The 25547-nt window shown below is 41.0% G+C and overlaps 2 protein-coding genes across 5 annotated transcripts; one reads left to right on the top strand and one right to left on the bottom strand.

The window, feature by feature from the left end:
• Window positions 1–1431: 1431 nt before the first annotated feature.
• rufy3 (RUN and FYVE domain containing 3) lies at window positions 1432–18029 on the top strand. Of its 4 annotated transcripts, none has more exons than XM_077714518.1 (17): window positions 1432–1946; window positions 7986–8159; window positions 8322–8439; window positions 9669–9770; window positions 9846–10034; window positions 10105–10170; window positions 10889–10958; window positions 11830–11922; window positions 11993–12073; window positions 12139–12306; window positions 14334–14431; window positions 15812–15931; window positions 16008–16080; window positions 16161–16237; window positions 16312–16339; window positions 17004–17081; window positions 17181–18029. In XM_077714518.1, the coding sequence occupies exons 1-17, from the start codon at window positions 1694–1696 to the stop codon at window positions 17325–17327; spliced, it is 1935 nt and encodes a 644-aa protein (XP_077570644.1). In that variant the 5' UTR covers window positions 1432–1693; the 3' UTR covers window positions 17328–18029. The 4 variants fall into 4 exon arrangements, with proteins under 4 accessions (XP_077570644.1, XP_077570646.1, XP_077570645.1 ...); XM_077714519.1 differs by lacking the exon at window positions 1432–1946 and adding an exon at window positions 5196–5706 and having other exon boundaries at window positions 17181–18024; XM_077714520.1 differs by lacking the exons at window positions 15812–15931; window positions 16008–16080; window positions 16161–16237; ... (1 more) ...; window positions 17004–17081; window positions 17181–18029 and adding an exon at window positions 14587–14861 and having other exon boundaries at window positions 1437–1946.
• Window positions 18030–18149: 120 nt separating this feature from the next.
• On the bottom strand, window positions 18150–25028 carry grsf1 (G-rich RNA sequence binding factor 1). Its single transcript, XM_077714522.1, has 10 exons — window positions 24624–25028; window positions 22735–22876; window positions 22303–22458; window positions 22074–22208; window positions 20317–20455; window positions 20144–20244; window positions 18634–18719; window positions 18437–18572; window positions 18295–18364; window positions 18150–18221 (listed from the first exon to the last, which is right to left on the bottom strand). Exons 1-9 carry the CDS (start codon window positions 24834–24836, stop codon window positions 18312–18314), a joined length of 1161 nt encoding a protein of 386 aa, XP_077570648.1. The 5' UTR covers window positions 24837–25028; the 3' UTR covers window positions 18150–18221; window positions 18295–18311.
• Window positions 25029–25547: the final 519 nt, after the last annotated feature.

Raw genomic sequence — 25547 nt, 5'->3', positions numbered from 1 at the left:
TGATGCTCCTGCAATTGAATTGGGATGAGTGTCACGACTCATTGTCTTTTTTTTTTTTTTTTTTTACGAAGGGACCATTTGCTAAAAATAATATTGTGAATAGGAATGTATACTTGGAAAGAGCTATATATTTGTAAATATTGATCTTATAAATGCTTGTTTTCATAAACATCTAGTGATGCACAAATGGTTACCTTAGCTCATACACTGCCACTGACAGCAAGTGAGATCAGATTCATCGATAGTATGAAGGCTGCAAAGGTAGATCATGTTTTAGAGAATGATTGTATGGTTTGCTGATGGATTTAAAGCACATCTGGATGATTTTGATTTGTTTTTTTGCTTCACACATTTAATGGCATTTTTGAGCATTCAGACGTGCATTTTTCAATACTACAGAACAACAAACTGGATGTACAGTTTTGTCCTTCAAGAGAAAAGGAGTTTTGCGACACAGTTGAGCGTGAGAGGAGCCGTAATGGGGAAATCTACGGGGCCACTGGACGCAGTGCATGTGTTCCAAGCGCACAAAGATATAAAGCGCAAGATTCTCGCGCACAGTACCACAAACTGCACGACAGGATTCTGGACAATATTATTTGCCAGAAGTTTCGGGAATAGAAGAAAACTACATGCAGTCTTCTCCATCTTAACGCAGAGACATATTACACTTTTCGATCTGCCTAACCCAAAGAAAATAACTGATTGTATGTATGCCACGGACGATTTTACAGGAAAATCTCATTGACTTCAGAAAAATCTGAGTGAGCGCATAGGGCGGCATTAGTGGGATTGACAGTGACCATCCCCGTGTCCACTTCTTCTGTCGAACGGACATTTTCAGCCCGAAACAGAATCAAAACTTATGCCAGAAGTACAACAGAACAGACTCGACTGTCAGCATTAGCTTTGATGGCAATAGAAAATAACTTCTTGATGGACCTGAAACACACGTGTAATCTGTACCACAAAGTAATTGAAGTCTTCTTGAGAAAGGAGTATGGATTTTGTGTATAAATAAAAATATTTTTGGGTGAGTAAAATATGTCTATTTCCCTAAATAATATTTAAATTTTTCAGGTTATTATTGATTCTTTTTCATGTGTTGCAGCTGTCGCTGCATTAAATGTTTTATAGCCATAACATACTGGGTGGATTGATTCACACACAGCACTACTGAAGGCCTAAGTGTGAAATGCACGGCCCGTCACTGTCAATAAGGCAATACAACACAAAACATTGTGTGTGTGTGCGTGTGTTTGTCTTTATGTGTGTGTGGGGGGGGGTGGATATGTAGGTACGTCCATGGAGACAATGCAGGGTTGGACTGATTAAATGTCTGGCCTGAAAAAAGTCTTCAAGTACCGCTCTGGTTAAGTGCAAAAATCACCCGCCGTTGCGTCACACACACACACGCACACAAAAAAATCTCCGACGCAAGATGGCCGCGCGTTCCTTACGTCGACGACTCTACTTTACCCATCTAGCATTATATGTGTAGTACCGTCTACACGCGGCTGGAGTGTAGAAGATTGAATATCGGTGACCGGATTTTGGTTGACATCAGCTTTGTATTGGACTGCCCTCGATGGCCACAGTCATGCAGGACCGAAGCTAGCCACGACCTTGCTGGATCATATCGCAGCATCACCTGTAGTGAGTCGGACCTGAGAAGATCGCTTCTATTACGAGGATGGCGGACAAGAATTTACCCAGTCCTCGGTCAGCCTTGTCCGAGAGCCACGGCGGTTCCTCGGACGAGAACGGCCACCGACAACGCGAAGACAGCCCGGACGAGACGCTGTCGCCTACATCGGTGATTTACTTTAAAGAAGCGTTGAGTACTGCTAACATTAGGTTCGGAAAGCATACGAACTCGTCGCTGTCCCCCACGTCGACGCGCAAATATGACTTCCACATAGAGAGGGTCGACTCCAAACGGAAAAGTGAGTACTTTGTCGGTGTTTTTTTCCCAAATTAGACACTTTTTTAAAATTGCACATCGGCTTGACTTGCGGTCACCTGATTGGGTGTGGCTAAAATATTAGGTCGCTAAACCGCCAAACATTTGATAAACTTCTAAAACAAAATAAAAAGTCTGTTTTTATTTGCGTGTGCGTTTCACTTAAATTATTGTTATTATTCATAATTTGGAGAAAACGACACCGCTGACACCGCTACAGACAAATGTCAACAAGTTTTGTTTGTCACGTGATTGTCCTGTGGTTGACTTCCTGTTTTTTTTTTTTTTTTTGCATTTTTTTTTTACCTTTGCCTAATTAAACCGCGTTAATCTACGTTTTATCAGGATTATAAAACAAAAAGTGTTTATAGCTTTCCACTTTCAAAATTGTACAGTTAAATCTGATTTGAATTCGGGAAACATTTTGCTTGTTCATCATAGGGGTTCATAAGTATCAATGCTGAAATCTTGTGGCTGGATATGGTATTGGAGTTATCTGATTGCACTACTACCTGCCCCAGATGTTTAATCGTCCTGGAGTACATTTGATTTTGCACTATTAAGTATTGGTAATAGAGAATGTTTTTAAAGTTATTTTTGATTTATATTTGATTTTTAATTGGGGTATTCCTAAATAATTTACTGTAAATTTTGTTACAATTCTAGGATCGGGCATATTTATTTTTTTGGTAAAAAAAAGGCCACCCATGGAAAAACACTGAATTTGAATGATTCACATTCAGTGTTTTTCCATGGGTGGCCTTTTTTTAACCAAAAAATAAATATGCCAGATCCTACAACTGTGACAAAATTTACAGTAAATGATTTAGGAATGCCCCTATTAAAAATCAAAGCAAAAGCCTTTATTGTCATCATACACAGCTGCGTATAATAAAATTGGTGGTGCTAAGTGTTTTCCCAGTACTAGAACATAAGTAAAATAAAATTATAAAGCGTCACATTCTGTTAAGGTAAATTCTAAGATATTGCACATTTTTATTGTACACCCCAAAGTTATTGCACAGAAGGGACTGTGTGTCATACTAATGCAAGTTCAGCGTCCTGATGGCTGTGGGAAAAAAACTGTCCTTAAGTCTATTTGTCCATGCTTTGTGAGACATGTAGCGTCTGCCGGGGGGCAGCAGCTGGAACAGGTTGTGAGCAGGGTGCTATGGGTCACTGACTCAATGTTCTCGGTTGCTGAGGTATCGAGGGCTGGGAATGTCTTCCAGTGAGAGCAGAGAGCAGCCGATGATGGGTTGCCATTGGAGAGCGTGTCAGAAGAGAGCAGGAACTACAACAACTTCAACACCTGCCTCGCGTGCAACTACCAGCTGCCATGCAGCTGCAAAGTCTCCAGACCCCCCCTCTCCATCAAGGAAGGGGGTCAAGCTTCAAGCAAGCAGCCAATGATCTTCTGGACAGTGTTCATCACTCTCTGCATGGCCAAGTTGTTCCTCCTGTGTACCCTCAGGAAATGTAGTCGTTTTTGGGCCTTCTTCACCACTGTCGTGGTGTTGGTAGAATGCCATTTCTGATGCAACCTACACATGCGGGAATTGAACCAGGCCACAATGGTGGCAGCATGCATAGACCGCTGTGTCACTGTCAAGTTCTTCTCTACTTCCTTCCTTTTGCCCCAAACTTGAAAAGGGGCCCCAGTCTTCTTACAGTAAGAACAACTCAAATCCTTCCAGTTTACAATTTTATTGAAGTTTTCTGGTGATAGGAAATGATTAGCTGGTGGTAAGAAAGAATATGGTTAAAAACCTTAAAAAAGGGGGAAAAAAGAAGCATGTGACATCATTCAAGTGAAAGGAAAGCACAAAGAATGCAACTTATGGTTGTTGGAAACAAACTAAGCATCAATCAGCTGGCATCTAAGTGGTACCTATATTGGATCCTACCAGTTGTGTATGATTGGGTCTGAGGGGTATTTCTGGTTCCTTGGTTGCCTGTCTTGTCCTTCAAGGCTGGACTACTGAGCTTATATACTGGTCATGACCTATGACCTCAGGCAGGAAGTGAGGAGAGTTTGTTCTTATTTGGGGTTTTCTGCCCCCTGTTGGTCTGGAGGGTGAGGGCAGACGTATCTTCTGCATAGTTGACTTGACAGTCACCATTGGGTTTGCCAAAACTAACGAGGTAGTGACCAAAAACCCAGAAATGGCCAATGACCAGAGAAGCGACCCAGGCATTCCCTAAGTTCAATCATAAAACTTCTAAAATATACTAATAGCGACTCTGCTATTCCCCAAAATGATCAAGAAATTGGTGAAAATCAACAAGTGAACTCTAAGTACTCAGGATTAAATAGAAAGTAATGCCAAATTGGGCGGCCTGGTGGCTGGGTGGTTAGGGCGTCAAGCTCACATTGGGAGACCTCGACTCAAATCCTGGTCGGTCCACCCGTGTAGAATTTGCATGTTTCCTCCCACATTCCAAAGACATGCATGTTTGGCTGTTTGGACACTCTAAATTGCCCCTAGGTATGAGTGTGAGCATGAATGGTCGTTCGTCTCCTTGTGCCCTGCGATTTGCTGGCCGCCAATTCTGGGTTGCCCCCGCCTCTGGCCCGAAGTCAGCTGGGATAGGCTCCAGCACCTACCTCGACCCTATTGAGGATAAAGCATTTCAGAAAATGTGATAACCCAAAATTAACTAATAACTTGCCATAAACAACGATGTTATTTCAATTCAGAGTACTGGCTTTCAATGTTCATCCTTCAGTGCCATTGGTGGAAGTAGATGTCATTCGCCATCGATAAACATCAATGGCAGCCAGTGAGTTCAAGCTGTCGAAACGCCTCAGTCCTACATCACATCCACTACCACTTGATCGGTCTATAATTTAGCCCTTTTTGGGATTTTCCAACGTCTCCATTAGACATGGGGTGAGAAGCTCAGTCATCTGGGAGGGGCCACTTTGTAGAGCTGCTGTTCCTTCACAAGACTAGCCTGATGAGGTGGCTCGGGCATCTGATATCTCCTGGATGGGTCCTTTGTGGGGTGTTACAGGCAGGTCGACCCGGGAGGGTCCACTCCAAAGAGCTGGATGAAGTGGCTGGGGAGAGCATGGTGAGCTGGGGAGCATTCCCGCTGCAAGTCGCTGCCCTCGTGACCTGACCTCGGGATAACCAGGAGAAAGAAACAGTACTTTGGTAATGAGTGGGAGGAATCATTCATCCTTACCCCTCCCTTCTCCCCTCTCCCTCTCTCTCACTCTCTCACACCAACTGGTCACGTGACTCACCGCGCTGTCTGCTATGCCTGCTACAACGGTCGGCCATCTTGGTCAACACCCAGTGTGCATCCAGGCACCACCAGTTTGAGAATAGGGTGCAGGGAAATGCTTTTTTATTCTTCTTTGCCTTAAAATCCCTCCACTGCACAAAAGGGAAGACAAGGGTGGGAAAGGCGGTGGAGGAGTGAGCAAGAACATTGCAGCGTGACTGGGAGGAGGACCGACACCTGCTCCAGGCATCCTTTTTGTCCCCTGCTCGGGAATTTCGGGGGAGGAACCCTTAGCTGTCTTTTTTCTTTTTGCCAAGTCATCTTAGTCATCATGTCGGATTTGACGCCCCAGAGTGAGACACCAACACCCACCACCGACAAGATCACGCAGGCTGCTCGGGAAACCATTTATCTGTGCAACTTCCGTGTGTCAGTGGATGGCGAGTGGCTGTGCCTCCGCGAGCTCAATGACATCTCCCTCACGCCGGATCCTGAACCGGCCCAAGAAGGTAGGACAGTGAGCGGCCTCTGGATACCGTCGTCAAAAACAATCATGAGTCTGCACTTGAGGATGCGCTGCTTGTTGATGCTGGCCACGCCTTCCCAACAATCACCCGAATTAAAGTGTTTTTTTAACTCTTTGCCATGGCACAGTGTCGTGATGCAGTAGCATCTGCAAATGTCACAATCCACCAAAAACTGTATTTTTCTTTAGAAAATTCATTTCCGATGGCAAAAATGCAAATTTCCTAAATACTACTCGTCCTGCAGTTTTTGTCCCATTCACATAATCCACACATTATAGTATCCAGGCATACAAAGGTTACCAAGCCAGTTTTAGGCAAAACAATGTACAAACTCACCAAAATTTGACCAATATTTCTCAATACATTTTTATGGTCCAATGAAAAATTGTTTTTACTCCTTTTGTTTGTCAACTCAGACAAAATAATCTTCATTAGTGATGAGAGAATGTTCTCAAATCATCAGCGAGTGACTCAAAATAAAAGGGAAGTTAGTTGGAGTGGCCCCAAAATCAATATAAGGTGACCACGAAAAACCCTAAAATATGACTGAAGGAATACAATATTGAAATGAAAGTGACCCTAAAATTACCATAAAGTGATCAACAGCAAGTCATCTTGGAATGCTCCAAAATCATCATAAAGTTACCCCAAATCACCAGGAAGTCTCTCACAAATGTCTTCAAATCATAATGGGCATTTATATCGTAATTACCCATATCATTTTTTTCTGAACCGCATTATCCTCATTAGGGTGGGTGGGGGGGGGGGGGGTGTGGGGACGGGGGGGTTGTTGGCTGGAGTAATATTTCTCAACTGACTCTAGGCCAGAGGCAGGGGACATCCTGAGTTGGTGGCTGGCCGATCACAGGGCACAGAGACAAACAACCATTCACGCTCATACTCATGCTTAGGGCCAATTTAGAATGTCCAATCACCCTACCATGCATGTTTGTGGGAGGAAACCGGAGTACCCGGAGTAAACCCACGCAGGCCCACGGAAAACATGCAAACTCCACACAAATGTACATGACCTGGATTCTAACTCAAAACCCCAGCGCTGTGAGGCCGACGCGCTAACCACTCACCTCACCGGGCTGCCAGATAATTATCCAAAATGTACAATTAGTGAAAGGCCCAACATGAAGAGGAATTCCCCCTTAATCAACAGGAAGTTACCTGTACATAAGCACCATGAAATTAACAAGAAAGTGCCCCAAAATTAACTCTTTGACAAACCTTAACTGGAATAGGCATCTAATTCATTTAAACTGGGAGGACTGTTAGTGAATGTCCAACTGTCATTGCTGAGAGAGAGCAAAGCATCCACTAGCATTTCACAGGAAAAATGCTAATGCTAAAAATGTTAATATTTATATCGGAATGAATTGTGTTGTCTATGCTCTGTATGGATCATATGTGTTGCTATTTTCAATCACCTGCATGCGTTACGGTAGTATGGTAGGCAAGGGAACCAATTGGCCTACTATTGAGTGGAAATATGGACCACTAGACTAGGCCGATTAATGACACACAACAGCAGGGGTCTCCAACTCTAGTCCTTGAGGGGCCCTATCCAGTTTCTTTTTCATATCTCCCTCCTCTACCACACCTGAATCAAATGATCTACAAACTAGCAAGCTGTCCAGGAGCTTGATCACGATCCTGATTATTTGATTCAGGTGTGTTGGTGGAGGGAGACATGGAAAACAGGCTGGATAGGGTCCCTCGAGAACCGGAGTTGGAGACCCCTAGAGCACTACGGGCAATTTGCAATCCAAAAACATAGCAAATCATTGCTAATTAGGCGCCAACTGCTGTCCAAAATGTGTGTTGCATAAAACCAAACACTAGTGGTTTAGTCAGCCTTAATTATACTCACTTCCCTTATGAAAAAAACTAAAATTAAATGAACGGCGCACAAGACTAGTCACTTGTCAGAACTTTTAACTAGGTTGAGTCACAATGTACTCGTGTTACCGAATCAAACGCGGAAGTAGGATGCAGAAGCCAAAGGGAATTTCAAAACATTTAAATGGGAAATGTAAAACATTTCCGAAATGGTTGCTTAAAAAAATTCAAATTACATTTTTTTTTCTTGAGTTTGGGAAGTTGCGTTACTTTTCTGGGTAAATTCCGGAGTAGTTGGCAGCTCCGTGTTAATGATGGGCATGGTGAAGGTCAATAAAAAGTTTTATATCGATTTGCCAATATATACACTCATTGTACCGCACCAATCAGCAGATTTGCATTGTCCTTTGTAGATCCCAAGGACCCCATCACCATTGAGAGGCTGAACCTAATGAACATGGCCAAGCTGAGCATCAAGGGCCTTATCGAGTCAGCGCTCAATCTGGGTCGCACGCTAGACTCAGACTACGCCCCTCTACAGCAGTTTTTCGTGGTCATGGAGCACTGCCTCAAGCATGGCTTGAAAGGTAACCACGACTACATTTACGTCATTTTTTCTATCCTATAGACACCCCGTCCATTTGGACCAAGAAGGGTTGGTAGGCATCGAACAATCCAAATGGAGGGGATGTCTATTACCATGTATGGCAGATGCTTCTGCGGGAAATTATTCTTATATCCTTTTTCAGCAAAGAAGACCTTCCTGGGTCAGAACAAGTCATTCTGGGGAGCCTTGGAGCTGGTGGAGAAATTGACGCCCGAAGCCGGCGAGATCACAGCCAGCGTCAAAGACCTGCCTGGCCTCAAGTCAGTCCGAATTCCACCATTCCCAAATATTGGAGATCGCAAGTTCTATATTTTTTAAACATCAGCGATTTATAATAACCCCACATGAGTTATTATTATGAGTTATGTTGAACACAAACAAGTGAATTAAATTTTTGGCCATGTAACCTTTGATCTCCTGGCACCGAAATCTTATCACCTCTTGTGTTTTTTATTACAACCATATTAATCTGCTTTTTTATTCTTTTTCCTAAACATACAGACAAATAAAACAACACATTTGCGGACTCTGTCAACACATCCAATGTCAATGGAAATAATGGACATCCAATATATTAAATTAGCTTTTATTTTAAATAATTTGCGATTAGAAAATGTGAATTTGAATATAAAAGTAAAAAACAAAACAAAAAACAAATCATCTTATTTGATGGACCTTGTGCACATTTGATAATAATCTGGTTATTTGCTCTTGAATTATCAAGAATGCAAACAAATTTTGGCCCTCTGACCTTAGACCTCATGACGAAAAAATTTAATTACCACTTCCGTTAAATATTAAAAACATATCAAAACATTTCACTCGTTATCTTAAACATACCAACAGGTGAGGGCAGGGGTCGGGAACCATTTTGATAGAAAGAGCCATACTCAATTCATATTTTTTAAATGTTGATGCTTGAGATCCATGCTCCGAATTTTAGTCAACATACATGAAAATGTCTGCCTTTTTTAGTGACTTCACCACTTTTAATGTACAAAAAGTGTTTGAGTCATTTTGTCAACATTATTACGTTTTTGCTAATCAATGGATATCAATTAGAATATCCACGCACAAGAGTGTAATGGGAAAAAAATAATAATATAAGGTGCTAGAGGGAGTGTCAATGCCATCATACCAATGTAACGGTCCTATTCCTGCGCTTTCTCCCCAGAAGTTTTCATAGTTTACCTCATAGGTTAGCGAAGAGCCACATGCACCCATCAAAAGAGCCATATGTGGCTCTTGAGCCATAGGTTCCCTACCGCAGGTTCTCTACCCCTGGGTTAGAGGATTATTAACTCAGCACCCTGATGACACTAGATGTACAATCATGTAATTTATGAATTTGAAAAAATAAATACAATTCTTATTTGGACTGAAGAATACTCAAATTAATACATAAACTCCACATAATACCTACACCTATGATGAATAGTTCCATTTTCTTGTCTGATTTCACTGAATAATCTTGAATTCTGAACGGCAGGACACCTTTAGGACGAGGCCGCGCTTGGTTACGTCTGGCTTTGATGCAGAAGAAGTTGTCCGACTACATGAAAACCATAATCAACAGGAAGGACCTTCTGAGGTTCGGACCATGCAACCGAGTCACCTTCTTCTCACCAAAACACGGCACATAAGTCATTTTTGTACATTTTTGCAGTGAATTCTATGAGCCCAACGCACTAATGATGGAGGAGGAGGGCGCTGTCATCGCCGGCCTGCTGGTGGGGCTCAACGTCATCGACGCCAACCTATGCATGAAAGGAGAAGACCTGGACTCGCAGGTCGGCGTCATTGATTTCTCAATGTACCTCAAAGACGGCGGCCCCAGTAGCAAGAGTGCGGAAGGGTGAGCTTGCGCATCAACCAATCAAAAATGTAAAACTCAGAAAGCGTCACATTACCTCTTTGTCCGTCAGCGACGGTCAGATCACCGCCATACTTGATCAGAAGAATTACGTTGAGGAACTCAACAGACATTTGAGGTTTGTCGCACTGTGTTAACTCGCTCACTGCTAGTCCAGATTGTGTTTTTGTAGTTAGTCAAAGAACACATTCATTAAAAACAGCTAATGACTGTTACAGTCATACCTTGAGATACGAACTTAATGCGTTCCGGGACTGAGCTTCTACGCCAATTTACCCGTATCTCAAGTCAAGGTTTCCCATGGCAATAAATTTAATGAACTTAAATACAAATTAATTCATTCCCACCTTCTGGAAAAAAAACAAACCCACAAAAACTGGATATTACAATGGAAAGACATTTTTATTGGTAGTAATTCACCATCTACTAACAGAGTAACAAATAACTAGTGGTTGTGATTTTTAATAATAAAATGCTACAATACAACGGAGAGAGTGAGAGAGATGCGGTTAGAAAGACAGTGGGCTGAAATCATAAGCAGCCTCTCGCTGTCTCGTATGCTCGTATCTCAAAATTTGTCTCGTATCTCAAGGTAAATATTTGCTCGTAATTTTACTCGTATCTCAAGTTCTTCATATGTCGGGGCACTGGTATGTCAAGGTATCACTGCATTAATACATGTTTTATTTCACTAACAACTCTTGACTCCAATCGATTTGGACAGGGAGTCCTGATGGAGTCCCAGTCCAAACAGATTGGATGTTTGTCACCATCAATGGCAGCCAAAAAGTTGCATCAAAAAGGGTACAAATAATTAAGTGTGTTTCCACGTGTAGTGCTTCAGTAAATAATCTCCAGGCCAAAGTGGATGCGTTGGAGAAGTCCAACACGAAGCTCACGGAAGAGGTGAGAATGGAAAAAATGTTTCGGTCTAATAATGTAGCGAGCGTCACATCCTGTTTATTTTTGGGTAATTTTCCATGGGTTTTGGTTGAATTCCGTGTCACTTCCTGTTATTTAATTTTGGATTATTTCCGGGTTGTTTGTTCTTTATTTTGGTTTGGTTCCCTGTCAATTCTTGAGTTAAGGTCACTTCAAATTGACTTTGTTCACTTCCCATTGAGGTCACCTTCTCCTGGTTTTTCGGCATTTTGTGGTCACTTTCTGCTTATTTTGGTTAAATTCCAAGTAATTACTTATTGATTTTATGTCTCTTCTGGTTCCCTTCCCCATTTGATTTTGAGGGATTTTATGGATATTAAATTCTGGTTCTGGCTCCTATCAATTTGATTTTTGGGGGAAATCACTAGTATTGAATTGAGTACCCTATCAAAGTATAACTGTAATATTCAATAAGGTGCTCAAGACACACATTCATCAAACCAATTAAAATAATTTATTTTATATATAACCAAGTAAAATAATATATGCAAGTCTCATCTCTTCTCAATTCCGGAACCGCTTTATCCTTACTAGGATCGCAGGGGGTACTGGAGTCTATCCCAGCTGACTTCGGGCCAGAGGCGGAGGACACCCCGAATTTGTGGCCAGCCAATCGCAGGGCACAAGGAGACAAACAACCATTCATGCTCACTCTCATACCTAGGGGCAATTTAGAGTGTCCAATTAGCCTGAATTTATAAATGAAATCTATGATGAACAATTATCTGGTGCTCGCCTATTGAAGGCGTGCCTTCTCATTCGTAAAATATGTTACTGTGACATCATCATCCAAGGACCAAAAACATAGCAATTGTGTTATTTCTTTATTGCTCAGCTGGCCGTGGCCAACAACCGGATCATCACCCTCCAAGAAGATGTGGAGCGGGTGAAAGAGGAGAGTTCCTTTCAGCTGGAGTCCAACAGGAAGGTGAATAAAAGTCTGGTACTCTGCGATCATCTTGCTGCACTGCCTTCATTGCCCTTTTCCGACCTCTTAGGCTCTCCGAAGCGAATCGGGGGAAGGGCCGGCACTGGGCGAAACACGCAAGCAACTCAAGGAGGAGACGCTGCTCCGACTGGTAATCTTCTTGCCGTAAGCCAAGACAGATAAAATAGTAAAGGACATTACTTTTTCCTCTTTTAGGACGTGGAGAAGGAGTTGGAGGTACAGATTGGCATGAAGCAGGAGATGGAGCTGTCCATGAAGATGCTAGAGAAGGATGTGTGCGAGAAACAGGACGCACTGGCCGAATTGCGGCAGCAGCTCGATGACCTGCGTCTCATCAACCAGCAGCTCAGCCACAAGTCGCAGGTAATACAAAATACGCAAAATGTCAAACTAAATATATACATTTTTTTTCTTTTTTACATTTAAAAAAAAACAAAAACATTTTCAGGTTTCTCCCAGTGCTTTGCTAATCTAGCATACTGAATTACCAGATAAACATGTGTTAGAAAATAATTATTTCAAAAGTTTACCAAAAAGAAATCTCCATTTGGAAAACAATTTGGATTTTTTTCCCACTGGACCATCAAGAATATATTGAGAAATGTTTGTCAGAGTTTGGCTCAATTGTACCCTTTGACATTTAATGGCCACTGTGTTTTCATGTCCGTGCCTATGACACTAGGGGAAGGTAAAATGCAGACTTCTGACAGTCGTTAAAGATGTACAGTGGTACCTGGAGATATGAACGTTCCGGGATTGAGCTCGTATGTCGTAATGAGCATTTCCCATTGAAATTAACTAAAAACAAATTAATTTGTTCCAACCCTCTGGGAAAAAAAACCCCAAAACAGGATATTGGATTGGAAAGACATTTTTATTTGATCTAATTCGCCATCTATTAACAAAATAATAAATAACTTGTGGTTTAATAGTACTAAAATGTGTTTAATAGCACTAACATTAGATGGATTTCGTGGAGAGAGAGAGAGAGACAGACAGACAGACAGACTTTTTGCACGGCAACGCGCTCGTAACAACATAAACAAATTAAATGAACTTGGATTACGATGCAGACACACACAAAAATAAAATCAATATTACCTTACACTAAACTGAATTATGATTTTGTTTTGCATTTTTTTATACCCGTCTTCTCCTGGGTTGGCTCTATTTGCCCCGCCTTCACCCTGCCTTGCAGATGCAACCTCTTGAGGGTTGTTTGCTTTTGTCTTCCCTTCAAAATATTCCAAAGATGATGCACACAAATATCCACATAACAGGATAACGCACGACCACTTACCAACTTGCCCGGGAAGTAGTACTCCTTTCGTATTAGCGTACAAGCTCCGCCATTCGCACTGACTGACGGGATCTTTTTCGTAACTCGAGTTGCACCTGAACCTGAAACGTTCATACCTAGACGCATTCGTAAGTAGAGGTATGGCTGTATTATTTGTTGTTTTTCCACACATAGAATATTGCAGTCGAGGATTTGGGCCACTGCAGAAAAAAAGCCGGTTTGATGAAGGGTAGTGCGAAGAAAAGGCGTATGATGACAATTGATATTAAGCGCACAATAATTGATAAACATGAGTAGTGTACGCGTGACTGAGCTGGCTCGCCGATACGCATGGAGAAGCAGGTAGTTCGCCTCAAAAGCCGCGGTGGAATATATTAACCTCCTTGCCTTGGTTATTACACAAGAAAGTTTAAATGTAGTGTATCGTAAGATTAAAACTTCTTTGAGTGTGTGTGTATAGGAATCTATTTATTTAAGTTAAATTTAAAGTTTATGTTACGTTACGAGTGCATCCGTCAAATCTCTCTTTCTCTCCCTCCCATCCGCGAACTCCGGGTTCGATTTAATAATTCCTCATTTTATTATTGAACATCGTAACCACTCGATATTTTGTACTCTGTTAGTGGATGGTGAATTACAAACAACAAAATATTGTTTTTCCATTGTAATATCCTCTTTTGGGTGTTTTTTTTCAATGGGAGGGAACACATTAATTTGTATTTAGTTAATTTCTATGGGAAACAGTGATTTGAGATACAAGTAAATTGATATCCGGGCTCAGTCCCGGAACGCATTAAGATCATATCTCAAGGTATGACTGTACCAATTTTTAGTCACAAATTATGTGTTATACACGGGTGTTCATTATACTCAAATAAATATGGTATATGTCAGTGTTTTATTTCTGACTTCTGCCATCTTAACTAATTGCCTGCCATTGACAAGAATAGGTAGAAAGAGTGGCTGTGAAGCACTATTTTTCAGTGCCATTGACGGCACTGGACCAATCCATTTTGACCGGCCCATTCCAAGTCAATTGGACATTCGGTACCGTACGCAGCGTGTTAACAAGTGTATCTTTTTTTGTCAGAGCGCTGACAGCAGCTCCAAGCAGAAGAGCGATGCTGTGGCTCGCCTGGAGGACAAAATCAGCCAAATGTCCAGTACCATCAGACAGCTGGAGAACAGGTGAGCCCCTATCAACCATACCTTTGCAATGCCGGTGTCATATCTTTTCACTAAAAAATCTGATTGTTTTTTTTCTCCGACATCTCTTTTTTTTCCATCAACTTAAATTTTTTGGGGGGGTTTGGGGGACTTGCATTTTTGACCGATGCGGTTAGCGAGAAACATTTGGTGAAGCAGGCCAGAAACCTCAACTCGGCTGCGGAGAAAATCCTCCAGCTGCAGCAGTAACGCGCTAATCTAACCCCTCCACCCTTTCCCCTACCTTCGAGTAGAGCGGACTCACTGCGGGAAATACTTTGTGCTTCTGGTCAGACGCGCTCATCGTTGCCCCCTATGTCGGAGACGCACTCCGAATTTGGGAATTTAAAGCTGTATGTCAACATTCGTCCATGTAAGTGTTAGGCTAATAAAAACAGCGACTGAAAACAGATTTTTGGTGAGTTTTGACAATCTGATTTCAAAAAAACAAAACAAAAAATCCTTCAGTGCCATTGACAATGATTGATGCCCATTCATGTAGTTTCAAATTCTTTGAATGTGTTTATTACTAGGAGGCGTCCAATACTTTCAAAGTGGGAGGTTGGCAACGAATAAATGTTAAACCCTTCCACTTCAAATGGATTTATCACGTAGTGCTGTCAATGGCAGGCAATCGATTAACTTTTTTTGACACTCATTAAAATATTTGGAAATTTCAAAATAAAATTACTTTAGATAGTTTTCAATTCAACAAATCTATAGGATGTGGCCCAAAATCAACAGGAATGACAATGTCAACAGAACGTGACATAGAAATGTCAAAATGAATCGGATGTTTCAAAATATCAATGGGAAGTGGCTAATGTCAACAGGAAATGATGAAAAAAATGCCCCTTAATCAATAGTGACCAGAAAGCAACAGTTAGTGAATAATAAATGCTCACAAATTAATAGGAAGTGAGCCACTGTGAACAGGAACTAACCTAGAAATTCCCCAAAACCAACAGAAAGTGACCAGATATTAATACAAAGTGACCTAAAATGCTCCCAAAATAATAGGTCACCCATAAATGCCACATAATTTAGTGTGCCAGACTCTACTGGAAAGGGCCCATAAATGCCCCAAAATTATTAGGAAGTGACCTGAATGTTAATTCCCTGCCAGAACATTGCACTTTACATCGATTATTACATCTAATGCCGTCAGTGGCAGCCAATGAGAGGAAAGAATACACTTTTTTTTAAGTTCCCATACACGTGTCCACACAACATATCCATTTCAATTTTCGGTTTCTTCAGTTCTTTGCATTCGTTTTCATTTTTTTAAATTTGTTTTTAATTTCAAAGTTGTTTTTGCATCCTTCCATTGCAATTTTCCACCCCTGCCACAAAAAAACTCAGATGTAAGCAGGCTGAACGGGAAAAAGAAGTGGCATTGGAGGCCAACCGCCTCTTTAAGCGCGAATTTGGAGACAAGATTGAAAGTCTGGAGGTCGAGCTGGAGCAACTTCGGAAACGCAGGTGAGCGCCCATAGTTTAAAATGAGACAATTAAAAGAAAAAAAAAAACAATTTAATGCCGCCTCAACCACAACCAGGACCGAAGCTGTGGCAGAGCAGCGAATGGATCGCCACCTTGCCGTCGTTGAGCCACGGCAAGACCTCCCCCAAGTACAGCGAGGGCTTGCACTCGAATAGGCTGGACGGTGATCCGTCCGGCGCGGGTTGTTAATGAGGCTTTCGTGTCGTAGCCTCGCCCGGGATCACCGGCGACCACCCGAGAGCGGCAAGCAATGGCGGAGGACCAAAGTGGCCTCGATTCCAGCTTGTATGTACTTTGAATTGGGTGGTGGACATTTGGAACTATTCTAAATCGAGTAATTCCTGTTTGTCTCCTTTAAGGTCCCTTGGCAACTCTGATGATGTAGCGGTAAGAAACTTTTTGTTGTTTTCTGTATAAAATGTATACATTTCACCGAAATCAAGGCGCACAGAAGAAATGTACTCCACTAAAAATTGACAAAACTTCCCCACATTTTCAATGGCCCCATTATTTTCTAACTCCCACAAAACTCGCGTCCATTCACTCTGATTGACGTTTAATCCTCGACCTGCATTGGTGGTCAATTGTTAATAAATAAATAAAAAGTGACCTGTGAATTCCACCAAATCATCAGAAAGTGACCCCTCTAAGTGCCTTTAAATCAACAGGAAGAGGCCTGCAAATTCCCCATAATCAACTGGAAAAGATACAAAATGTGATTCTGTAATACCACACAATCATCAGAAAGTGAACTATCAGTGCCCCAAAATCAAACAGGAAGTGACAATTGAACAGAAAATAACAATGACCTGTTTTTAAATCAAAAGGATGTGATCCAAAATGTAGAAGTGACCCGTAAGTATACTAAACTCGTCAAACAAAATTAACTCATTGCAACAATAGATGTCCAATTATATTAAACCCTTAATCGTCATGTTTCAGTGCCCATGGACGCTTGTTCATTAGCCATCCTCTTAGTCAAAATAGATTGATCATCCAGCAGCATTAATGGGTTGGCATAAAATGGCATGTAATCTTTGTTTATGCCCAGGACGAGTCTTTTGAGAACATCAGTGATGCTTCCCTATGCAGCATGTGCCAGCAGGAAGCCTCTCTTGTCAAGACAAAGGTACCACTTGGATTATTGGCAAAAAATGTCCAATCTATCTAAACAAGCGAGGTCATCGGAGCAGATTGGAAAAAGCATAGCCGTTTGTTCCTTTTTCAGAGACAGTGCAAGAAGTGTAGCGGCGTCTTTTGTGAGGGCTGCGTCGCCAACGAGCTGCCGCTGCCGTCGTCCATCTTGCCAGCAGCTGTCTGTGCTGCCTGTTACACACTCCTTCTACAGCAATATGCCTCTACGTCATCGGTGTAGACTGAAGCGAGTGACAAAATGTTTTCCTGACACAACTGGAAATGCAAGGGGGCTTGTTTTGGGAGATCTTCGTGTCACGAGACGAAAAATGTAGTATAATCAACATAAAAATCGAACTTCTAATAAACGAGCCCAACTTGACAAAAAACCTTTTGTCAACAAAGACATTCATTTTCAATGCCACATTCAACACCCTCAAAAGTTTTCATTCACTCCTTTTGATTTTCAACATGCACCTGCAAAACAAAAACCTTTTGTTTTGATTGGTTGTTAAGAATTGATAGGTTCACCAATAGGTATTCCCAAATGCGCTCACAAATAAAACAGACATCTGACTCAAAACCGGTGTCTTGCGAAATAATCGATCCTGACTCGTCCTCGTCCTAGATCATTCTGCCATCCGCTGCCTCACTCGCATTTTATTTACATAACATTTTACAACATGCATCTCAGTTCTCAAAACAATTAAAGGTCTGCCGAATCTCCCCGAGAGAGCTCGTGTGAGCCAGTAATGAAGAAGTCGATGTTTCTCATAAAAATTGAAAGTCCTCCACATCTTCCCAAGGAAGTTTTGATGTGAACCACTTTCAGAAGTCCAGCTGCAGAAGGGAGTGACCTTCCCGTTGTTGATCATGGTTGCAAACAGATGTACAAAAAAATACCTTTTTTATTGTTAATAAGCTAAGCAACGCATTCTTCATTGTAAGCAAATATATAATAATGTAACATTAATAAACCTAAATAAAGCAAAGCATTCTTCATTGCAAGCCAAATATATAATAATATAACATTAATAACCCTAACAAGAATTCACTCCTTGGGCAGAATCAAACTTGCTTTATTTTGGGATGCAGTACATGGGGTGGATAAAACTGCATTTGTGTCAGCCAACATCTAGAAAAATATATTTTGGTATTAGGACGGAAATGCAACATTAGGGTTTGGGAGGAGGGCGGGGCAATCTTACCGCGTTTGGAATCTTTTTCACATTTGGTTTTCAGGAACTGAATTCAGGAAGAGCTCAAGATATCTTTCACCTAAAATAGGGACATCCATGCATTAAGTTGCTTTCCAAAAGGTGCTTGATTGACTGTACATAAGAGACTCACCTATGTACATTCGGTCTTTGGACATGGCTGCCACGGCATCCTGATGTCTGGCAAAGTAAATGTCGGCCTCGCCGCTAGGCCGGCCGTCAGGTCCCAGCTCCAGGCGGATCTTGGACACCGCCAGCGGGTTGAAAAACTGCCAATAACACTGTTTTACACAAAACGAGGGAAAGCAATAAGATGCATAAATCCATTACCTTGACGATGTCCTCTCCAGAGACGTGGAAAGGAAGTCCTCTCACGTGGATGTGGTGGGAAAGGTCGCGGACTTTGGGGGTTGAAACTGAACCACCGGCATACATGGAGCACAAAATCCGTATGTCAATGGGAGTTTGTTGAAAACGTCCATTAAGCATTTTAAACCTTTCAATTGGTGCCACCGTCCCATGTCACTTAATGCAAATTTACTTCTTGAAAAATATGCAGATTTTTTCTGCTAATAATTTAAAAAAAAGATGTATATTCAATTATTTTATCTTCATTAAACTTAAAAATCCACATTGAAACTCATAAGCAGAAACCACTCTTGCTACTAGGACTCAGGAATAAAGTAGATACTACTTGAAAGCCATCTGTCCGCAATGTTGCTTTCTTGCTTTTGGTATTTTGGCGCTTAAAGGGTTAAATAATATGTTTACCACGGTGCTAAATGTCCAATCCATTTGAAAATTTATTTTTTTTATGAACACTTTCAGTGCCAGTGATGATGGACATCTCGTGTCTTTAAATGCTACTAAATCTAAATGAATTTATTATTATAAAAGACATCTCATGCATGCCAACTCTCCCACTTCAAAAGAATGGATTGAACGCCAACTCATGATAAACCAATTTAAAGAATTTATATTTCCAATGCCATGTGATTGACATCAGCATCCTAATTGACTTTTTGTTATGACCTGTTATGAACAGTCATTCGCTGCCACCATCCCACAGTTCAAATGGATTGGATGTCCACTACTCCTCCTATTAATAACTTAATTTAAGTTCACAACAGAAAGAGAAAATAGCTGATAACAATCCATTGATGGTGCTAGAAATCCAATCCATTTGGCCTCCATCAGCATCCAAATTTTTGGTTAAATCCTGTAAATACAGTCTTCCCTCAATTATCGTGACTTCCCTTATCGTGAATTGACAGTAGCTCCAACAAGGTTAAGAACCACCGCTTTAGAACATTGTTACGCTCTACTGGGCTCTCGTTCTATCTTATATTATGACAATAATAAGCATTCAATTCAATTCAATTGGCTCTTTCACAACATTAATAAATCATTTCCTTATACGTTTCTCACATTTTTGTGTTTCCTCACATCTTTCATGCAAAATTGGGACACTGTCCTACTATAAAGGGCTTAGTTGGTAGTTGTGTAAGGACCGTGGAACAAAGTAGAGAATTTACATATAATGTACATCACTACTTACAAAATGTTCAAGTTACGAAAAAATTGCTGGAACCAATTTACTTCGTAAGTAGAGGTACGACTGTAAATAACTGAACTTTGTCAGGGGCCCGGAAAAAAAAATATGGTAGATCGCGAAAAAGTTGGCTCCTTGAAAAGTAGATTTTTGAGAAAAAAAAGTTTGAGCACCCCTGATCTTGTGCTTTCAATGGCAGCTTTGTCATCATGGTAATCTCATTCACTTGAACCCAGTACAATGACCAAGAAAAAAGACAAAGTTCCCCTCAAAGAATTAAAGTCTAACCAGGGCTGCTTCTCTTCACGCTTGTTGTGTCGTTTGCTCGGGAAGAAATCCTCCAGTTGGAATCAATCTCTCGACTGCTGCTGGGAAATACTTCAATGTATCTGGCATGGGTAGAAAAAAAATGACGGTAAATCAATGTTTATGTTGCATGTGTAAAAAAAAAATGGTCTGACCTGTTTCCTATGAGATCTCTGTCTCGGCGTAAAGCTTCATCAGCTGCTTCCTGCGTGGAAAACCACACAAAGGCCTCCCCGGTTCTTCTCCCTCTGTTATTGAGCACCATGGTGATGCCTTTCTCCACAATCTCCAAACCTGATAAACAAAACAAGTGGTTACTGGCAATATTCCCTCTAAGATGCTGGCAAGAGTTTTCTGATTTTGTAGAAAAGGGGCACCCTGACAAGCTGGCAAGTGGTCGCGCGTTATCGTATTGTGAGGACATTTGTGCACGTCATTTTCGAAGCATTTTGAAGGCAAGGCAAAACCAAACAACCCTTGATGCGTTCCTTTTAAAAACTCCCGCTAAAAGTCCGGGTGGAGTCAACCCCGAGAAGGAAGATAGAACAAATTAAAACAAAAGTAGAATTAAGATTTGTGTAAAGTCACATTATACATATGTTTGAGTGTGTCTGTAGATATTAATCCAAGTTTATTTGAATTTGTTTGTTCTGTTACGAGTGTGTTGCTTTCCATCCCCGAGAAGGAAGTGTGTTGTGTGAGTGTGTTGCGAGTGTGTTGCTTTCCTTCCCTGAGAAGGAAGATAGAACAAATTAAAACAAAACTAGAATTAAGATTTGTGTAAAGTCACATTATACATATGTTTGAGTGTGTCTGTAGATATTAATCCAAGTTTATTTGAATTTGTTTGTTCTGTTACGAGTGTGTTGCCGTGGAAAGCCCCCCCCCCTCTCTCTGCCTGTCTATCTCTCCCCTCCGTGAAATCCGTCCAATTTTAATATACTACTATGAAACACATTTTAGTACTACTAAACCACTACATAGTGATGCGTTACTTTTTTAATATATGGTGAATTAAAAGAAATAAAATATTCTTCCAATCCACTATCGTGTTTTTGGTGTTTTTTCGGAGGGTTGGAACAAATTGATTAGTTTTTAGTTCATTTCAATGGCAAACGTTCATTCGAGTTACAAGAATATCGACATACGAGCACAATCCCAGAACGAATTAAGCTCGTATTTTAAGGTACCACTGTATATAATTATTTTTTTCTTAAATTTTTTTTCCCATGAACTCATGGACGAGTAGGTAGTACGCACGACTCACAGTTCAGAGTTCGAGGGCACCTGATGGGTTAGGACTTTACTGTGTGGAGTTTGCATGTTCTACCCGGGCCTGCGTGGGTTTCTTCTGTGTACTCTGGTTTCCTCCTACACCCCAAAACCATGCAGGGGAGGGTGGTTGAACTCGCAATAGTGTCCCTAGTTATGAATGTGAGCGTGAATGGTTGTCCGTCTCCTTGTGCCCTGCGATTGGCTGCCCACCAAGCCAGGGTGTACCCTGCCTGCTGCCCATAGTTGGCTGGGATAGTCTGCACTACCCCCACGAACCTTGTGAGGATAAAAGGAATGGAAAATAAGTGACTAATTTGGTATCATTGTTTTTTATCTTTCTTGGCTTTAGGACTTTTCACTTTTTAATTGAGGATAAGCAGAACGGAAAATGAGTGAATAGTTTGTAGATTTTTTTTTTCAATTAAATTACTATATCTTTTAATTAAAATTGTTTTCATATACTTACTTGGTCCTTCAATGGATAATGTATATTTGTTAAATGTAAATTCATGTTGTTTTTGAAGGAAAAAAAACCCTTTCATATCCCTGGCATCTGAACATTAAAATAAATTGCAAAATGAAAAAAACGTGTTACCATTTTTTGCACTGGCCTTCAATTGAACAACAATATCATTACCAGAAAAGAAGCGCACAATCTCATCCTCGGTGCATGTGAAAGGAAGACCGCGGATTCGGACCACCCTGGTGTCGGCGGGGTGCAATGCCGCTTTCTTCAGGATTTCCTCAGCCTCGCTGTTTGTCACCTCATACACTGAAATGGCAGAAGAGGAAAAGCATGAGGCAAAGAGTCTTAAAAAAAATTAAAAAAATAAAAAATAAAAAAACATCACTATATTATTCCAAACCTTCCACGTAGCGAGGTCCGAGGTACTGCCGATGCTTCTCCAGCGCTTTGCCGACATCCTCCTCGTGCTCCATTTCCACAAAAGCACGTCCGGACGGCCTTCCCTGGTGGTCGACCGTCAGATGCACTCCTGACACGCCGTCACGGATGCGACAATCTAGAGACACAGGGGTTAAGTGGCTTAACGAATGTATGCTCCACGACGCGTTACTAAAGCTGTTTTTACAAATGTATTTCGCGATATATTGCGATATTACATTGCAAAGTTGATCACACTGGTCCTGTGTGGTCAGAGAGGTTGACTGTATGCCCAGACATATGAAAACATTGAGGAAACATTGCCCATAATTGAATCGAATCATGACCTGTTAATCTTGATACGAATCGTATTGCCAGATATGAGGCAATGCAAACCTCAATGTGTTACTCTCACCTGAGAAAAAGTGCAGCAGTTCCTGAGCTGTGCACGACCACGGAAGGCCTTTCACCTGTACAATGTACACCTCCTTCTTTTGGGTGGTCGGTGTCTCAGGTTGGTAGGCTGGGAGAGGAGGATATACTTCCTCACATGACGCCTTCAAAAGAATGAGGAGTAACAAAATTAAAAATAAATCCAGCATCACATTTCAAACTAAAATTTGATTTGAAAGAAAAAAAAAGAACAGAGCTTTCATGTTTGTGAGCAAAATGACATGAACTAAGCTTATTGGTCAAATAAATATTGCTGTTAAAGACCAGTGGTTATCTTTCATCGCTTCAATGGGAAATTTGCAAGATCAGGTCACACTGATACTAAACCCTTGGTCAAAGGTTTTGACTCTCACAAAACAGAATGGTGAAAAATCTCAAAATTTAAAACCGTGCGAGTATCATTTGATGTGACAAGTGTTGTTAAAGTAAGTTAAGTATAAATGTTGTAAGTGACCTGCTCAGGGGGGTGATGCGAGGTATCCATAACAGCAGAATGCCAAGTTATGAGTCCGTTACTATCACTTATTTAGGTTTTTTGCCGAGTAAACGCACTTTATGGAGAAGCACTACCAATTTCATCATGCGCAGTTTCTGAGTGCGATGACAAGTAGGCTTTCGTTGTTGAGGATGACGACAGGGCCTATGTCAGATTATTATTATGTTTAATAGGGAGCCACTGAACTGGCCCCAATTTAGACAATTGACAGCTTGAGCTCTGGCAGCTGGGGGTAGACTTAGAAAAATAATATTAAAAAAAAACAAAAAATAAATAATTTAAAAAAAAAGGAACATATGCATATATTTTATTTATTAGTTAAATTGTCCATAGGAAAATACATACCACACCATTATACTTTGATGTTAAAAAGGTCACACAAAATATCATTTTGAGTGATTGAAGACCCACAAATACATGTCCAGCAGTATAATTGTATTTATTATACTTCGATATTTATTAGGGGTGGCCCGTCTGGCTGAGTGGCCGGCGCGTCGGCCTCACAGTGGGAGACCTCGGTTCAAATCCATGTCGATCCACCAGTGTGGAGTTTGCATCTACTCTCCGGGCCTGCGTGGGTTTTTCCGGGCACCCCGGTTTCCTCCCACATTCCAAAGACGTGCATGGTAGGCTGATAGGACACTCTAAATTGCCGACGAGTGTGAGCGTGCATGGTTTTGTTTTCTTGTGCCCTGTATTTGGCTGGCCACCAATTCAAGGTGTCCCCCACCTCTGGCCCCAAGTCAGCTGGAATGGTCTCCAGCACCCCCTAATACCCTGGTGGGATAAAGTGGTTCAGAAAATGAGATGAGATATTTATTAGATACTTTTTGGAAGACAATTTAAAATAATTAAAAATGACTGATTTAAATATTAAAAACGACTTACTTTGAAATGAACTTAAGGAAGAAGGTAAACCTGACTGCGTACCGTTATTTGATTTTTTCTTTTTTAATCTTTGGTTGCTCATTGCCAGTAATATTAGAAATTGTTTAAAATGCTGCTGCATTCATATTAACCACACCATAACTATGATGTGTTACTACTTAGGACTCTAAGAAGTGAAAAAACACGTTAACGAACTTCCAACCATTCATTAAGGTTTAACTTGATTGATGATTTAGCGCATTCGCTGCCAATGACGGCAGCAGACGTCCAATCAAATTATAATGCCGTTAAGCAGCCCCGAGCAGTCTGAATGGATTTTATGTCTATCACCATCAATGGGATTAAGACAAAATGTTCTAAAAATCGATCGATCTAGCGTCTATAGCTGTCTATTTCAGTGAATAAATTAACAACTGACTGGAAACAGGTGATGCTTACGCTGTAGTAAACAGGTTACACTGACTCACCTTACTGCACAGGCTACGCTTGCTAGTTGTAGAAAGGGCAGAGTACCGTAGACGACAGAATGCCTGAGGAACTTGACCGACAGTTGTCCCGGTCGCGGTGAAGATCCACGAGGGTCGTGATAATAGAACACACTTGGTGCTCATGCGGGTTTGGTGACTAAGCGTCAGGCAACGTTGGAAGAACGCCATCACAGACCTACTACTTGCACACATTCTCGCTATCCTCGACTCAACAAAGCTCGTTTCGGGATTTTAAAACGACTCGGGTGTCAAATTTATACCCGATTTTTTGACGTCCAGCGGAAGATGGACTAAAAAAAATAGCAGACCGGAACTATTCACATGGGTCAAATAATCAAGGACGATACACACACGCGACGATCCTGGTGGTGTGTAGTTGATAAATACTTTGATTTCCGGTTTAAGATTCAAAATAAGACACATTTTATCCTAATGTTAAAACATATGTAGGTTTGAGTACTCATATTCCATCGATTAGATATGGTTTTCTTATTTTGATATTTACATTGTTTTTGTACTGTAAAAGTATTTCAAAAGATAAGATTAATAATAGTATTTGCTTTTATTGTGTACTTGAAGCACACAGAGAAGTGACGAACCACTCAGACGCTTGTCAATGTTTTGTAATGTCTCGGGTGTAAATATCATATTATGACGCTGGATTTCATATTCTTGCTATTAGTCAGAAATGACAGGAATTGTAATTTAGTAGCCATTTTACGCCATAGCCATTCGACAATCATCAAATTATAATCAACTGAACGTGCATTTTGATATAGCTATAGATTTCAAAGTGTTTTTTGTTTTTATTTTTCATGTGTTTTATCGAGAAAAAACATTAATTTCACAACCATCTCATTTTTATGATAAACCAGAACTTATGATGCCTTCATCTGTGCATAG

This window comes from Stigmatopora nigra, chromosome 4 (assembly GCF_051989575.1).
Source record: "Stigmatopora nigra isolate UIUO_SnigA chromosome 4, RoL_Snig_1.1, whole genome shotgun sequence".
In the NCBI taxonomy this organism is placed as follows: domain Eukaryota; kingdom Metazoa; phylum Chordata; class Actinopteri; order Syngnathiformes; family Syngnathidae; genus Stigmatopora; species Stigmatopora nigra.
This window is presented reverse-complemented; position numbering and strand designations above follow the sequence as displayed.

Coding starts and splice junctions, on each gene's coding strand:
- rufy3 (XM_077714518.1), top strand. CDS start 1,694: ATGGCGGACAAGAATTTACCCAGTCCTCGGTCAGCCTTGTCCGAGAGC. Junction 8,440..9,668: donor AAAGACCTGCCTGGCCTCAA/GTCAGTCCGAAT, acceptor TCTGAACGGCAG/GACACCTTTAGGACGAGGCC. Junction 12,307..14,333: donor AGCTCAGCCACAAGTCGCAG/GTAATACAAAAT, acceptor TTTTTTTGTCAG/AGCGCTGACAGCAGCTCCAA.
- grsf1 (XM_077714522.1), bottom strand. CDS start 24,836: ATGTGTGCAAGTAGTAGGTCTGTGATGGCGTTCTTCCAACGTTGCCTG. Junction 20,245..20,316: donor AGAGATCTCATAGGAAACAG/GTCAGACCATTT, acceptor TACCCATGCCAG/ATACATTGAAGTATTTCCCA. Junction 18,720..20,143: donor CGTGAAGAGAAGCAGCCCTG/GTTAGACTTTAA, acceptor CCGGTGGTTCAG/TTTCAACCCCCAAAGTCCGC.